Source organism: Oryctolagus cuniculus, chromosome 6 (genome assembly GCF_964237555.1).
Source record: "Oryctolagus cuniculus chromosome 6, mOryCun1.1, whole genome shotgun sequence".
Taxonomy (NCBI): Eukaryota; Metazoa; Chordata; class Mammalia; order Lagomorpha; family Leporidae; genus Oryctolagus; species Oryctolagus cuniculus.
Window position 1 is genome coordinate 60,466,315 of NC_091437.1, and position 15,648 is coordinate 60,481,962.

At 46.4% G+C, this 15,648-nt stretch overlaps 1 protein-coding gene across 1 annotated transcript in view; it reads left to right on the forward strand.

Moving 5' to 3' along the window:
- Window positions 1-4,730: 4,730 nt before the first annotated feature.
- NSG2 (neuronal vesicle trafficking associated 2) overlaps window positions 4,731-15,648 on the forward strand; it is a 60,284-nt gene continuing 49,366 nt past the window's right edge. The window contains exons 1-2 of the mRNA XM_002710389.5: window positions 4,731-4,933; window positions 5,836-5,986. Coding sequence (XP_002710435.4) covers window positions 5,858-5,986 — 129 coding nt within the window. The 5' untranslated portion in view covers window positions 4,731-4,933; window positions 5,836-5,857. The remainder of the gene's footprint in view (window positions 4,934-5,835; window positions 5,987-15,648) is intronic.

Consider the following 15,648-nt stretch of genomic DNA (forward strand, 5'->3'; position numbering starts at 1 on the left):
AAGCTGGATTGGAAGCTGAGCTTGATCTGGTGCTTGGATATAGGATGCCTACATTCTGGGTGGTGGTTTAATCTGCTGTACCACAACACTGGCCCTAGAGAACATCTTTATATCATCTCAATTAAAAAAAATCATTTAGGTTTGTTTTATAACTCAGGAGATCATCTTGCTAAGTGTTCCCTGTGTTCTTTTTCTCCTGTTGTTGGATAGTTTCCTATAAAGTCAGCTGACTGAAGATTTTGTTTGGTTTTTCTACAGCAGTCGTTCTTAACTGGGGCTAATTTTTGTCCCATTCCCTGAACACTTGGCAATGTCTAGAGATGTTTTTGATTGGTGCAGCTTGGGGGGAACCCACATACATACAGGCCAGGGATCCTGCTATAAGCATCCTACAATACACAAGACAGTCTCCCCCCAAATAATAATCCATTCCAAAATGTTAACAGTCCCGAGGCTGAGAAACCTTATTCTCTATCTTTGCTGATTTTTGTTTGTTCTATCAATTACCAAGAAAGAAATACTTTCATATTTGCTTCATATATAAACATTATATACATACACATACTAGCTATTTTTCTTTAAATCAGGCATAATAGTATCTGTAATGTGAGATTCATGACAAGTATAAAAGAGGGAGGAAAGAGGGCTATATTATTATGTAAGGTATATAATTCATTGAAGACAATACTTATAAATATCTCTATACCAACTAATATGACATCCAAATATTTTCATACAATATGTTTTGTGTATTTGTAAGTAATATATTTATTATATATGTTAACCTCCACATTGGAGAGGAAATGTGGAATCTGTCTTTCTGTGTCTGGCTTATTCACTCAGCATAATAATGTGCAGTTCCATCCATGTTGTTGCAGATATGAGGATTTCATTTATTTTTATGTCTGAGTAATACTTAATCATATATATCCCTATATTTATATCACTATATTTAAATCACATTAAAAAGCCATTCATCATTTGATTCCATATCTTTGCTATTGTGAACTGGGCTGCAGTAAACATGCGGGTATAAGTATGTCTTTCGTATGCTGACTTCATTTCCTTTGGATATATTCCCAGAAATGGGATGGCTGGGTTGATACAGTAGATCTATTTTTAATTTTTTGAGGAATCTCCATAGTGTTTTCCATAATAGCTGTACTATCTGCATTCTCACCAATAGTATCTTAAGGTACCATTTTCTCCACATCTTCATCAGCATTTTTTGTTATTTTTTGACTTTTGGATAACAGCCTTTCTAACTGGAGTGAGGTGATACCTCATTGTGGTTTTTAATGATTAGTGATTTTGAACATTTTTTATGTTTTGGTGATCATTTGTATTTCTTCTCTTGAAAAAGTCTATTCAGATCCCTTGCCCATTTCATAACTGGATTGATTTTGTGTTTGTTGAATTTCTTGAGCCCCTTATATATTACGGATATTAATCCTTTATCAGATGCATAGTTTGCAAATATTTTCTGCCATTTTGTCAGTTGTCTCTTAACTCTGTTACTTGAAGCTTCCGGCTTTGATATAATCCCATTTGTTTATTTCTGCTTTTGCTGCCTGTGCTTTTGGAGTCTTACTCAAAAAGTCATTGTCTCTGGCAATGTCTGGGGGTGGTTCTCCTGTGTTTTCCTCTGGTAATTTGATAGTTTCCAGTCTTAGATCTAGTTCCTTGATCCACTTTGAGTTGATTTTTGTAAAAGGTGTAAGGTAGGGGTCTTGCATAAGACGGCTGCCTGGGGAAATCCAATTTCTTCAACGCCACTTACTGAAGAGACAGTCCAGGGGATGTTTTTTTGGACATTTGTCAAAGAAAAGGTAATTTTAGATCTGTGGATTTATTTCTGGAGTTTCTATTCTGTTCCATTGGTCTCTGTTTTTATTTTTATGCCAGTATTGTACTGTTACGGTTGTTTCACCTTGTAGTACATATTGAAATCTGGTTTGTTTTTATGGTTTACAGTTGCTTTGACTACCTGAGATCTTCTGTGTGTCTATAAGAATTTCAGGATTTTTTTTCTAACTCTGTGAGGAATGTCTTTGGTATTTTGTGGGAGATTGTGTTGAACCTGTAAATTGCTTTGGGTAGTTTAAATACATTGATACCATTAATTCTTCCAATCTGTGAACATAGGAGATTTTTCACTTTTAAACTCAGTGGTTTATTTAGACCACTTATACTGAATGCAGTTGCTGATGTGTTTAGATTTAAGCCTACTATTTTATTATTTGTATTCTGCTCCCTCATTTTTCTTTGCCGGTTATTTCTTTTATTCTGCTTTCCTTGGGTGATTTAAACTCTTTTGTGTTCTATTTTAATTGCCCTATTGCATTTTGACCATGTCTTTTTGCATAATTTTGGTTGCCCTAGGCATTACAATAGACATTTAACTTTTCACAGTTTGATTGGGATAATACATATTTTGCAATTTCAAGTGCAATGTTGAAACATTACCACTGTATTGATTGTTTATCCCCCACTATTAGTTTTGCAGCTGTCTTAAGTATTCTGTTTTTATACATTGAAAAATCTCATCAGAAAATGTCATAATTTTAGTTTTCAACTATCAAACGTATTTGAAAGAACTTCATGGGAGAGTGATGGTCTATTCCATTAGGAACCTCTCCATCTCATTCTCTAATGAGAGGGACGATCTTCTACATCATTCCAGCCTCTTGTTTCTTCTTTCAGCTTCTCTCCTGGCCTCACCTAACAGGAAGTTTGGGTTTTCCATTACCATGAGACAATCCATTCTTCTGACCATGCTAAACTTCCAGAATTACTTAAAGTTCAATTTGTGCTTATGGCAGTTGCAAGACATGTCAAAGAGAATTTCTTTTCCGTTGGAGGCAGAAATAGTAGAATTGAACACAAATGCTCACAACTGACTCTGTGTGAATGTCTATATTATGTTGTTCTTAGATAATGCTTGTCCCTAGAAATTATCCAAGTATTTGAAAAGGAGGAAATGGAGGTCTAACATTTATTAAAATATCTACCTGTCACACATATGCATCCTTCTATTAATGGAGTCCAATGCTTGTGTTTTAGCCTGTATTGTCTCAGAAACATCTTTGTCTTCTCTCTCTCTCTCTCTCTCTCTCACACACACACACACACTTTATTACTGAACATTACATATAATAAGTATGTTTTCTTCTGGTATTTTAGTTAGTAGAGTGTATTATTAGCACATGAGCACTATCTAGGGTGATCAAACAAATTCTGACACAAACTAGGATATTTTTGAGAGCTAAAGGGACACTATTACAAAGGCTAAGGCAGTTAGACTTCATGAAATCCATCATAAACAGCACTGCAGCTGGGGAGGAACAACCAGCATGGATTTGAATCACAGGAGGAACCAGGGGCAACAATCTTGACCTCAGAGGATTTGCAGTATAAGAGCAGTCTTCAGTCAGGAGGTAATTGAGCTGTTCAGATCTTTCCCATCAAGTTAAAAAGGGGTCCTTTGAGTGTAATCTCTTCCCAGACTCACAACCGCTCAGCAAGGGAAGTTGCTATGATTTGACGAGATCAGGTGCGTTCAGGGTGGTATGGCTATAGACTGTTGCTATGATTTGAAATATGTCTCCCAAAACCTCACGTGTTGGAAATTTAACCCACACCTTTATTGGTTAGTGGTGTTTGGAGATGGAGCTTTTGAAAGGTCAGTGGATTAAATGGGAGGGGGCATAATGGTGTTAGTGGCTTTATAAGAAGAGGAAGCGACACTGGAGCTAGCAGCTTGCTCTGTCTCACCACGTGGTGCCCTCCACTGTGTAACAAAGACCCTCATAGATGCTGAGCCATGTCAGTTCCATGCTCATGAACTTCCTGGCCACCAGAACCATGAGCCAAATAAATTTCTATGTTTTGTAAACTACCTGCCCTCAGGTGTTTTGTTATAGTAACAGAGGATGGACAAGGACAGAGGTGTTAATATTCTTACAGTAATGATAAGAGAGTGGAAGGCTAGAGGGTGAATGCAAGATGTCCAAGATTCACACCATCCCAGTCTAGTAAGCTGACACTAGGACTTTGCCCTCTCTGATTCCAGGCAACAATCCTGTATCCTCGTGTAGCTTGGATTCAGACTTTAGTGGCAATGAACCAAGGTTCCAGAGCCAGTGCTGGAGCTATCCCAGCACTATGACCTGAGCTGACCTGTGTGACTACAGCACAGTGGAGGGAGTAGCAGCTTATGTTTAGGTAGTGCTTGCCAGGTGCCCTGCTCTGTGCTAAGCGCTTTCCCTGTGCCATCTCATTCATGCCTCACACTTACCCATCACGTAGGTACTACTAGAAATCACATTTTGCAATGGGCAGAAACCATTTTAAAGAGGCTGTAAGGGTGCTCACTCCATTGGAGATACATAACAATTATTAGTTCCCCTTCTCTCCTCAGCATAGTTCATAGCATGGTGTAAGTCTTAGACAAGTCTGTGTTTCATAGTGTTGTTCTGGAAGGTCTTGAGAGGTGACCACTTCTAATGTATGTGCTTGCTTGTTCAGTTTTTCCAAAGGTACAAGGATTGCTTGTTATATGCTGGATATTAATTATTTTATTTTTGTTGGCGTGGAAAGGATCCCTCCCACTTTCTTGAAACCGTTTTGTCCCATGCAGTGGTTGTGGCCATGCATGAGAAACAGCAGGGGGTGCCAGATGACAGATGGTGTGGGAGCCTGTTCCCCGGTGGGAGGGGGGCACGAATGAGCGAGCGAGCGAGCAAGCAGGCAGGCAGCTGCCAGATCTTCCCCGCTCGCTCTCGCACCTTGCTCTCAGAAGCTCCGATCCAGACTCACGCGAGGCGCTGTCCTTTCAGCACCACAAGCTCGGGCTGAGGAGGGAGGACTCCTGTTCGTCCTCCTCCTCCTCAAATTGGTTTGCATCTGCTCTGACCCCCAAGAGTGCAGCACAGTAAGTAGGCGTTTATTTCTGCGGTAACCACTCCCTGATATCCCCCGAACCCTGCCATCCTCTGCACCCCCACAACGACCCTGTTTTGTTTAATAATGTTCCATGTGCAGGATTGGCAGGAGAAATTCAGTTGTGCCGGGCTTTTGAGGGTGGGGTGGGATCATGGTTTGACACCCAAGGGAGCTAGAGAGGAAAATATGTGATTTGTTTATTTAGTTGGCAATCTTGCAACACAGGGGCTGCTAACTTTCCATGGAACAACAACAACAAAAAATGGCCCTTTGCTATTGAGGAAATGGAGGTATTTCATGGCTGCATAAAAGGATCAGATTCAAATCAGCCTCTTGTTGCTTTAGGAAATTGTATTTCATGTGCAGCATACATAGGCTGTAAAAGGTTGCACCCAGAGACATTAAAAAAATGTTGTATTTTAGGGAGATTGCTGAAGAAAAATCAATATAATAAAATAGCAAGCAGGATGGTGAAATCAAATACATCATACTGCAGGGGGATCTAGGATAATAGAATTGCATTTTGCACTAAGAGTAGGCTTCTCACTGGTATTATGTGGATACTTAGGCTCTAGTGTCTTAGGCATTTTTTAAGCTTGTATTTGTGTGTGTGTGTGTGTGTGTGTGTGTGTGTGTCCTGGATCTTCCTCAGCTTTTTAAATTTGAGGGCTGTCAAACCCCATGGTCAAGTGGCATATTTTGATGATTAAAGAAATTTTACTGGACGATGGGGATCATGTCAGGAAATCTAACCAGAAGATCAATGACTGATCAGTAGATTGAAAGCCACCCAAATGGAGCTGTTGAGGACAGCACTGTTTTCTCTGTCGCCAGCCCTCTCTTTCCCTGCTTTGCCTCCTGCCGTAACCAGAATCCCCCTGCTTGCCTTAGGTCTGGGAAGAAAGGCATAAGGATGGTGAAGCTGAACAGTAACCCCAGCGAGAAGGGCAGCAAGCCGCCTTCGGTCGAGGATGGCTTCCAGACCGTCCCTCTCATCACCCCCCTGGAGGTTAATCACTTACAGCTGCCTGCTCCGGAGAAGGTAAAGCAGGTGTTCTGCCTCTCATCAGCCCCCAGGCTCCCCCCACCTCCCCATATCAGGAAATAAAACAGCAAAATATTCCACCCCCGAGCCCTTTCATCTTGTCATCTGTCAAATATGCCCCTTTTCTGGTAAAATGTAGTTATTCCTTCCAGAGGCAAGACATCTCTTGTGTTGTCTCAGATTTGTGGTAAGTGTTTATTGTATTTTTTTGTTCACATCTACATCCATGGGCAAGCAAATTAATCTTTCCTTGTTAAAGTTCTGTCACAGCAGATGAATACTAATAACGCTTCTAGAGGGTGACAGAAAAATCCATCTTGATTATTTTGGAGGAGGTGTTTAAAAAAATGCATTGGTGTAGATTTGAGCACAGAGAATTGGATTCAGTCCAAGAAACATTCAGTTTGCACCTGCTAAGATCTGTCCCCATACACTAGGAGTTGGTGATACAAAGACAACGTTTTGAAAATCCTTATCTGGTATAGCAAATGAATATAATGTATCATGGTCATGCTGAGCAGTACAGAAATTGTGAGGATGCAGACATGGAAACAACTAAATTGTGTTTGCCTGGGAAGAGGATGGGGGTGGGATTTGTGGCTGAGGTTGGAGAACAGGTTAGGTAAACTGCAGAGGAGAGCATTTGAATAGGGGTTCTGAAGGTGAGTAAAAGCCTTCCAGGTAGACCATGGGAGGAGAGGGATGTAAGGCACGGGGCACACACACGCAAAGCATGGAATGCTTGGGGGAACAGTGAGACTGGGGTAGAGTGTCTTCAGAGGAGGCGGGGCCGGGAATGAGTGACTGGCTGATGGTGCATCTCCTGACATGGGAGTGGTCCGTGAAGAATGGAGGTGGGCACTCCTACAAAGGCAGGTGGGGGCGGGCTGGCCCATGGACCCAGGTGGGAGAGGCATTGTCATCTAAGAGCCACTCAACAGTACTTGGGGTTTTGTAATGTGAGCTTTTGTACACTGTGAGGGAGGGATTTGGAGACAAATGGTGACGTTCCCTGGCTGAAGAGTGAACAATGGATCATTCCATCTGTTGGATTTTCTCATTGGCATCTCCAGGAGGGCATTGTGTGTCTTAACCAATTGGCTCCATCTCATCAGCAGAAGAGGAGCCAAAGCTGGATAAAGGGCCCCGCTGATTGGCTGGGGGTCGAGTCATTTGTTTTGAAAGTGCAGAGTCAATATAAGAATGTGCTCAGGTGGGATGGCAGAAATGAGGAATTCTTGAACCATCCGGAGAAACTGGAAAGCCTTTAAAAGCAAAGTTGGAATTGGCAGTTAACACTAAAGAGATGGAAGGTGGTAGTTTCAGTTGAGGACCTGCTACATGTGTTCCAGAGGTTCTCCGTTTTTCATGGTGTGTTTGAATCAGTCTTTGAGGCTCCTGCTGTGCGGGCAGAACCTCAGAACAATCCTTTCAGAATCTCTGGGGTGAGCCCCAGGTGTCAGCATTAATGAAATCCTTCCAGATAACTCATGTGTGCAGCTGAAGTTAAGGAGCAGAGTTTGAGATGTGCATGACCTCTGGGGGTCAGGGATTGTGCACTTACATTCATAGATGACAGCGGGGTGAGTTGTGCAGTCTCACAGAAGGAGTAAGTGGAAATGCTGGGGTGTGGGCTCAGACATAAGTGGAAGTTGGGAAGGAGAAGGGGGCTATTGCCTTTTTTTTTAAGATTCATTTTATTTATTTGAAAGACAGAGTTACAGAGAGAGGCAGAGAGAGAGATATCTTCCATCTGCTGGTTCACTCCCCAGATGGCCGCAATGGCTGGAGCTGTGCCGATCTGAAGCCAGGAGCCAAGAGCTTCTTCCAGGTCTCCCAGGCAGGTGCAGGGGCCCAAGGACTTGGTCCATCTTCCACTGCTATCCCAGGCCACAGCAGAGAGCTATATCGGAAGAGGAGCAGCCGGGACTCGAACCGGTGCCCATATGGGATGTTCCAGGCCAGGGCTTCAATCCACTGTGCCACAGCACTGGCCCTGGGGACTATTGTCTTGAGGTTTACTATTGTCTTGCAGGTCTGCATATTCCAGAGAGGTGTACAAGGGAAGGGGACTGTCATCTCTCCCATCCTGCCACACTCTTGTGGGACATCCAGAGATGGCTGCCATCTCTCTCTTACCTTACTCTCCCTATCCATCTCAGAGGGCTTCCTTCTCTCCCTGAGAGAGAACACAGACTGAACACCTGCTGGCCATCTGATCCAGGTGTGCCTGAAACCATCGCAAAGCCTGGACAACAAATACATCATCTCCTCTGGTGAACCTGCACTTCCATGTATCCTAGAAGATGCAATGGATCCCAGATTAACCACTCCCTAGAGGAACTCCCTAGAGGAACACATCCCCACCGGGGCAAACCGTGGAGTCCCTCTGAGGTTCAGGATAAAGTCTTTCTGCCAGGTGGCCCTAAGTTGCCTCTTCTATGAATCAGTGAGGATCACAGCTGTCTCACAATGGTCAGAACAAAGTTGGATGAGGCCACATATGTAACGTGCCTGGCACAAAGCTAATTATAAAACAGTAATAGTTACCATTTTAAGTGTTTCCTAAATGCTGGGTGCTGTCCTAAGCCGTATTTATGTAAATGTGTGCATCTGAGAGAAGTGCACACACACACACACACACACTTTTCTTTCATTCACTCAGTAGTTCATGGGACCCAAAAGGATCCACTGCTTTGAATCAAATTTGAAGGAAACTCAGTTACAGAGTGGTGAAGCGATTTCCAAAAGCACATGGACAGTGAAGCATCTTGGGTGCAGAACCCAGGCAGTATAGGTCTAGAACCTTCAACCACAGGAGGAGCAATCTGGCCCAGAAGTCTGTAGACCTGCTGTCTGGCTCCAGCCCAGTGGCTTGACTTCCCTGTGCTCGAGTCTTCCCCCTCAGGTCTCTTTCTTCCCTGCGTAGGGGATTAGTGGGTTTTGTGTACACATTTAGTTTTGATGATCTTTTCAGGAGTAAACATGTTTCTTCTCCTGACAATAGAAAAAAAGTGTGAAAAAGCGAGTTTCCCTGAAGATGCCCAAGTCTTGTGGGTGCTCAGTGGAGTGAGACGGCTTCCCGCACAGATGGGAGCCTCGTCTTCAGGTGGGGTCCCATCCCAGCTCCAGGCTTTCCCATCCTACCTTGGCTAATGGCTTGGGGTGGGTTCCCTGACCTGCCTTAGCCTCAGCCTTCTCGCATGTAAAATGAGGACGGTAGCATTGGAACTCAGCTCACAGGCCTGAGGTAGAGGAGCAAGGTAAGCCCGAACACAGCCCTCAGCCCTTTGGTTAGGTTCCAGTCAGATGGTGGGGTTTGAAGCTAAGGTGGTTATCAGAAATGTTTTTCCTTAAAGATTTATTTATTTATTTATTTTTGCAGGCCAGAGAGAGAAAGACGGGGGGGCGGGGCGGAGAGAGAGAAAGAGATTTTCCATCTTCTGATTCACTCCCCCAGATGGCCATAATAGCTGGGGTTGGGCCAGGCCAAAGCTAGAAGCCAGGAGCTTCATCCAGTCTCCCATGTGGGTGCAGGGGCCCAAACATTTGGGCCATCCACCACTGCTTTCCCAGCCACATTAGCCAGGAACTGGACTGGAAGTGGATCTGCAGGGCCATGGACTGGCGCCCACATGGGATGCCAGTGTCGCAGGTGGTGACTTTACCCACTATGCCACAATGCCGGCCAATATTTGGCTCCGATGTTAAATCATGGTTTTCCTTTTAGAAGATGTAAAACACAGATGGAACTTGGTGTGTAATTATGAAACCCCTCTTTAGATTCTGTCACTGAACAGTCTTTTCTAGTGTGGAATATGAGTGTCAGGACAGAGCCTTTGGAAGATGAAAAAGTCTAAAGCACTTGCTCTGGACCAGGGACGGGCTGTGCAGGGCGCTCTTGTCTGTAATTTCATTACTCTTCCCAGTAGCCTCACCTAGTACACCCATTTCACTGATGAGGAAACTGAGGCAGTAATCAATGCAGTGATCTGTCCAAGCTTCACCGATGAAGAGTGGAGTTGCTGGGGCTGGAACCTCCATTTCCCTCTGCCTGATTCTGCCTTAGTGTTGAGAAGCCTTCAGCCCTGGGAGAATGCTTCCTCCAATTCCATCTGCTCTCACCTGTGGCCATCCCATGCAGGCTCCCAGACCTGATGGTGGGGCTCTGGGAGTGGCTCCACGAGGAAACAGCACAGCCCTGGGGCTCCCTCCCTGCCTGGGGCTGGAGGGTTGGCTCTGGTCTGGCCTGGGCTTGCAGATGGCCCTTCGCCTACTCTCTCTCTACTCAGTCCCCAGCTCTCCTCCTGTGTTTGCCAGAGTTGTGCGTGGGGCCCTCCCTGCAGAATCCATGCCAGCCCCTCATCCCCACAGCACACCATCCTTAAGTCCTTGCCTGACATCCTTCAATGCAGGCCCACTGGCTTCCCTTCCTCTCACGGCTACTTTGTACCTTGGACACGAGCATGTCAGACCCTGCTGGAGAAGGCGTTCTCAATGGGGGTGATTTTGCCTCCCAAGGGAACATTCAGCAATGTCTGCAGACATTTTTGGCTGTCGCAGCTGGAGGGGAGGTGACACCTGCTGGCACCTAGGGGGAGGGGCCATGAATGTTGCTGAGCGTCCTGCAGTGCCCAGGACCCCTCCCCACTGCCCCCAAGGTCTACAGTGCTGAGATGAAAAACCCCTCCCTCGAGTTCTCAGCACCCCTCAGGGTGCTCTGAACATGCTGTTCCCTCTGTCCAAAATGCCCATCTCACTCTTCTGCTTGTCCCATAAGCCAAAACTTACCCTCCTGGACTCAGTTCAGACAGTGGGCCTCCTGACCTCGCCCATCAGTACAGCTGTGGCTGTATTTATCACATTGGAAGGCACTCATCCCTAAATCCACCTATCATCTATCCCTCCTTCCATCTATCCATTGTCCGTCCGCCATCTATCCATCCATCTGTCCATCTATCCATCCATCCATCCGTTGTCCGTCCATCCACCTATCTGCAAAATCTTGTTGAGTATGTTCTGTGCACCAGGCCATGGAAAGATGCCGGGTCCCTGCTCTCATGCAGTTTCCAGTCCAGTGAGGAAGAAGGACTTCACATGGGCCATTTCTATAAGCAGCAGGGAATGGTTGCAAACTGGGAGAAGGGCTATTCAGGAAAGGCTGAGGCTCTGTGATGTAGGAAAGGCTGAGGCATAGGCAGGCCTCTTTATGAAGGGATGCTGGCTGGAGAAGCCTTGCAGAGGGAGAAGCCCTGGCTGGGACTTGGAGTAGGCATTGGTAAAGGGGAGGAGGGGCGGGGCCCAGGAGGCGGGCAGACATCAAGGGAGCTGCAGGAAGAGTCAGGAGCATGCTGGGTGAGGGGCAGAGACCTCGCAGATGAGGTAAGCGGGGCACCTGGTCACGAGAGGAGGGACGCTGATCAGAGTTCTCTTACAGGACGACGCCCCTGGCTGCCGGGGGCCACCCTAAGGACAGAGGACAGGCTCAGCTCATGCACGAGGCACCTCTCCTTCCGATAAGTCCTCACGCAGCACCAGAGTATTTTGCCCCTGGACAGAGGTGCTGGGCTTCTTGCAGCATTCCCATCAGGAGTGCTGGAAGACAGCAGGGAGGCACGAGGCTGGCTGGCGAGCTGCCTCTGCTGTGTTCCTGATGGGGGCAGGAGTGGTGGGCCAGGGGATGTACTTAGACTGCTGCTAGGAGCCTTTGCTCTCCCTGCCCCACGTGCCCCCTCTAGGCCTGACCGTGCATCCTCTCAGTAGCCCTAGTCCTCCCACTCCGCAGCCAGTGGGAAATGCTGGCTGAACAAGGCTCCCTCCCTTCGTGCGACTTAAACCTGGGCTCAATTTCTCCACTTGACAGGCAGAGAAATATTCTTGAGTCTCAGCAGTTGGGTGGCTTCCTCCAGAGCGTGGGAGTGAGCTCTTTAGATGCAGATTTCAGAGGCCAGGAGCTGCCTTTGGGGTCTCACTGCCTTTTGTCTAAGTGGCTGCAACAGCCCAGCCATCCCCACAACCCCTCTTTCAGGGTGCTGCCGTCACCCCACTTTGCAGCTGCAGGGACAGGCTCGGAGGGCTGACGTGTTCTCCTACAAGAACAGCGCACGCAGGTGTGCTGCCAGATGCCAGCTGATGGATGGCAGGTCCACAGGAAGCAGGCGGTGTACAGAGTACAGACTCAGCCCTGTGCTGGCAAAGGCCCAGGCGGATCGTGTGCTTGGCAAGCCAGCTACTGGGCTCTGGGCACACGCGCCTTTCCTTTCATGCTGATTAGTGAGTCTTCACCAAGAAGCGGGCTCACCTGCTCGGGGGAGGGGAGGGCGCCGAGCTTTAGGGACCAGTTGGTGGTGCTTGGTGTGCTTCAGGTTCTGCACCTGGGACCGCGTGCACCTGGGAGTCCTGAGGCCTGGGTGTAAATCAGCTCAGCTATTGTTTGGCTGTGTGGCTCTAGATACATTGCTTGGCTTTTCTGGGCTTTGTGTTGTTTCGGCTGTAAAATGAGCAGACCTTCTACAAAACAGCTTACTTGGAGGGAAAATACACAGAGACTCTACAGGACTCACTCAGGGCACTGCACAAGGGCAGCATTCCCTGTCTTTCATGGGGTGGCCAGAATATGGCTTGGGAAGGTGATGCTTGGGGAAAGACTCCAAGAGCGAACGCTGCCGAGGGGGATCGGGGCTGAGGTGGCTGGAGTTCCACAGGGAGACCTAGGAGCATGCTGAGCGAAGGGACTGGCCCTTGTCACCGAGAGAGAGCTGTGTGCATTCTGGGCTCTCGTCTGGACTCGGCTCCGGGTCTCTTTCTCCCCACGACACAAGATCACAGAAATCTCAGCCCTGCCCAGGGAGCAGTGGGATGCACCTCTGCCAGCTCTAGCTTCCTAGAACCCCCTGTTCTTCGAGGCTCCTAAGAGATTGATGATAAATCACCCCGAATTTGGGCAAAGGCTCTGAGTAGGCAGCTCCAGCAAATAGATATAAAATGACAAATGAGTTTATTAAAAATTCTCTATGATTTGAAGACATAATACTTTTTAGAAGGATTGGCAAGAGAAGAATTTGATAAAGCTTAGCATTGATAGCACTGGGAGCAAAGCTGACCTCAATATACTCTTGTTGGTTATATAATTTGATGCAGTGTTATTCAGAGGGTGTTTTGACATTGTTTATGCAATTTGAACTGTACGCTATTTAAATGGTATGCTTCCTAATGGCGGGAAGTTAGCCTGCGGGCATATTCCTTTCAAATATGCCAAGGCCCATATATTTTTGTATCTATATAGACATATATTTTAGAAATTGATAACAATCTGGACTGTTCTATGAAAAGGGACTGGTTAAATCAACTCGGGTGCATGGATGGGGAATGAGCGAGTGTTATGAGAGTGAGGCAGATCTGTGTGTGCAATATGCAGAGACAGCAGACACGTTGCTTGGGTAAAACAGCTGCAAAGGAGGGTGGTGTGGGGTGATCGCATGGGTGGGAACATAGAACATACATGTATATTTGATGCTTTTTTTAGTTTTATTTTACTTTTGATTGACACATAAGTGTACATATGCCAGTACTTCAAAAAATTCATGGAAAATTTGAATGAAAAGTATGAGTTTATTTTGGTGCAAAGCCAGTTTTGAAATTCATGCATCATTTTCTCATAATACACATTTTCTGGATACTGAGGAAAACAATTTGGGCAGTATATTTTTGCTCTGCACCAAAGTAAATTCCTATGTTAAAATTCCATTTTCCATGAAGTTTTTGAAGTTCCTTTTATTTGTGGAGTCTGATATGATGCTCAGATCCATGCAAGCATTGTGAAATGTTATATGTACAATGGAATAGCATCCAGTCAGAGGAAGATGACATTCTGTCCTTTGCAATGACCTAGGTGAACCTGGAGGGCATCACGTGTGTATGTTTCATTCTTATAATTGATAAAAAAACAGTTTCAGGGGCTGGCGCTGTGGCATAGTAGGCAAAGCCGCTGCCTGCAATGCCGGCATCCCATATGGGTGCCGGTTCATGTCCTGGCTGTTCCACTTCTGATCTAGCTCTCTGCTGTGGCCTGGGAAAGCAGTAGAAGATGGCCCAAGTCCTTGGGCCTCTGAATGCACATGGGAGACCCAGAGGAAGCTCCTGGATCTTGGGTTCGGATTGGCTCAGCTCTGGCTGTGGTGGCCATCTGGGGAGTGAACCAGCAGATGGAAGACCCCCCCCCCCCTTTCTCTCTCTGCCTCTGCCTCTCTGTAACTCTGCCTTTCAAATAAATAAATAAATCTAAAAAAAAAAAAAACACTTTCAGACACATAAGAAACTTAAATATTTGGGGAGTGGGGATAGGGACAGTTGTAGACCATCTGAAGATTTTTATTCTTTTTTTAAGATTTATGTATTTACTTGAAAGGCAGAGTTAGAGAGAGAGAGAGAGGAAGAGAGACAGAGAGAGACAGAGAGAGAGAGATAGATCTTCCAACTGCTGGTTCACTCCCCAAATGACTGCAATGGCCAGAACTGGGCCTGTATGAAGTTAGGAGCCAGGAGCTTCTTCCTGGTCTCCCAAGTGGGTACAGGAACCCATGGACCTGGGTCATCTTCTGCTGCTTTCCCAGGTGCATTAGCAGGGAGCTGGATTGGAAGTAGAGCAGCCGGGACTTTAACTGGCATCCATATGGGATGCCAGTGTTGCAGGTGGTGACTGTACCCGCTATGCCATATGCTGGCCCAAGATTTTTATTCTATGATTTTCATCTTTATTGCCATGAGTGTGTTTTAGATTTTTTATCGAAAAAACCACACCCACTTCAGATGGTAAAACAGCTTTGGAGACTGATGTAACTTGCTTGCTTTCCCATGTGGAGAGACCACCTTCAGCAAGCCGGTGTTCCTGCATTTGCAGGGGGGTATCACAGCACTGCAATCGGAATCCATATCCTAACCGCACCACCTACTAGCTGTGTGACACTGGGCAGGTTTAGCAACCACTCTGATATTACGTCTCCTTATGATAGTACTGTCTTCCTCTAAAGTCTGTAGCAAGGGTGAGATGAGAAAAATACACACAGTACCCACTGCACAGTCAATGCTTAATGCAAAGTAGGCTGAATGTTGTTGTTGTCACCAGTGTCAGTTCAGTCCTAGAAGTAGGTCCCTGGTCCCTAGAGAACATGGGGTCTAGCTCTAGGCAGCACAAGGGGAGCAGAGCAACCAAGTGGCCTGGGCCTCCGGACATGGGCACACAGGTGGCAGAGCCACGCCTCCCAGTGATCACCAGCCCAGGCAGCCTCTGCTCAGAACGGAAGGAGCTGGGGGCCCGTGGCAAGCGCCTCATCTTGCCCCATCCTGTGTGTTGCCATTGAACTGGAGGGTCACAGACGTCTTGGCCTAGATGGTTCATTTGAGGCCACACTGGCCAACCTCCCATCCTGTCACTGAGAAAGCAAAAGCCCAGCAAGGGAGACAGACAAGTCCCTTGGAAAGAGCCCTGGACCAGGAGTCAGCAGGCTCCTTGGTTCTAGAGGGCAGCTTCTGACTCACTCTTGCCATGCGATCAGTATCAATCTGTGAGCCGCTCTCTGGGCCCCTGTGGCGGATGGGGTGACAACACTGCCATCGCAGTACCTTGAGCTTCTGTCTTCCAAGCCCAATACCCAGCTTCG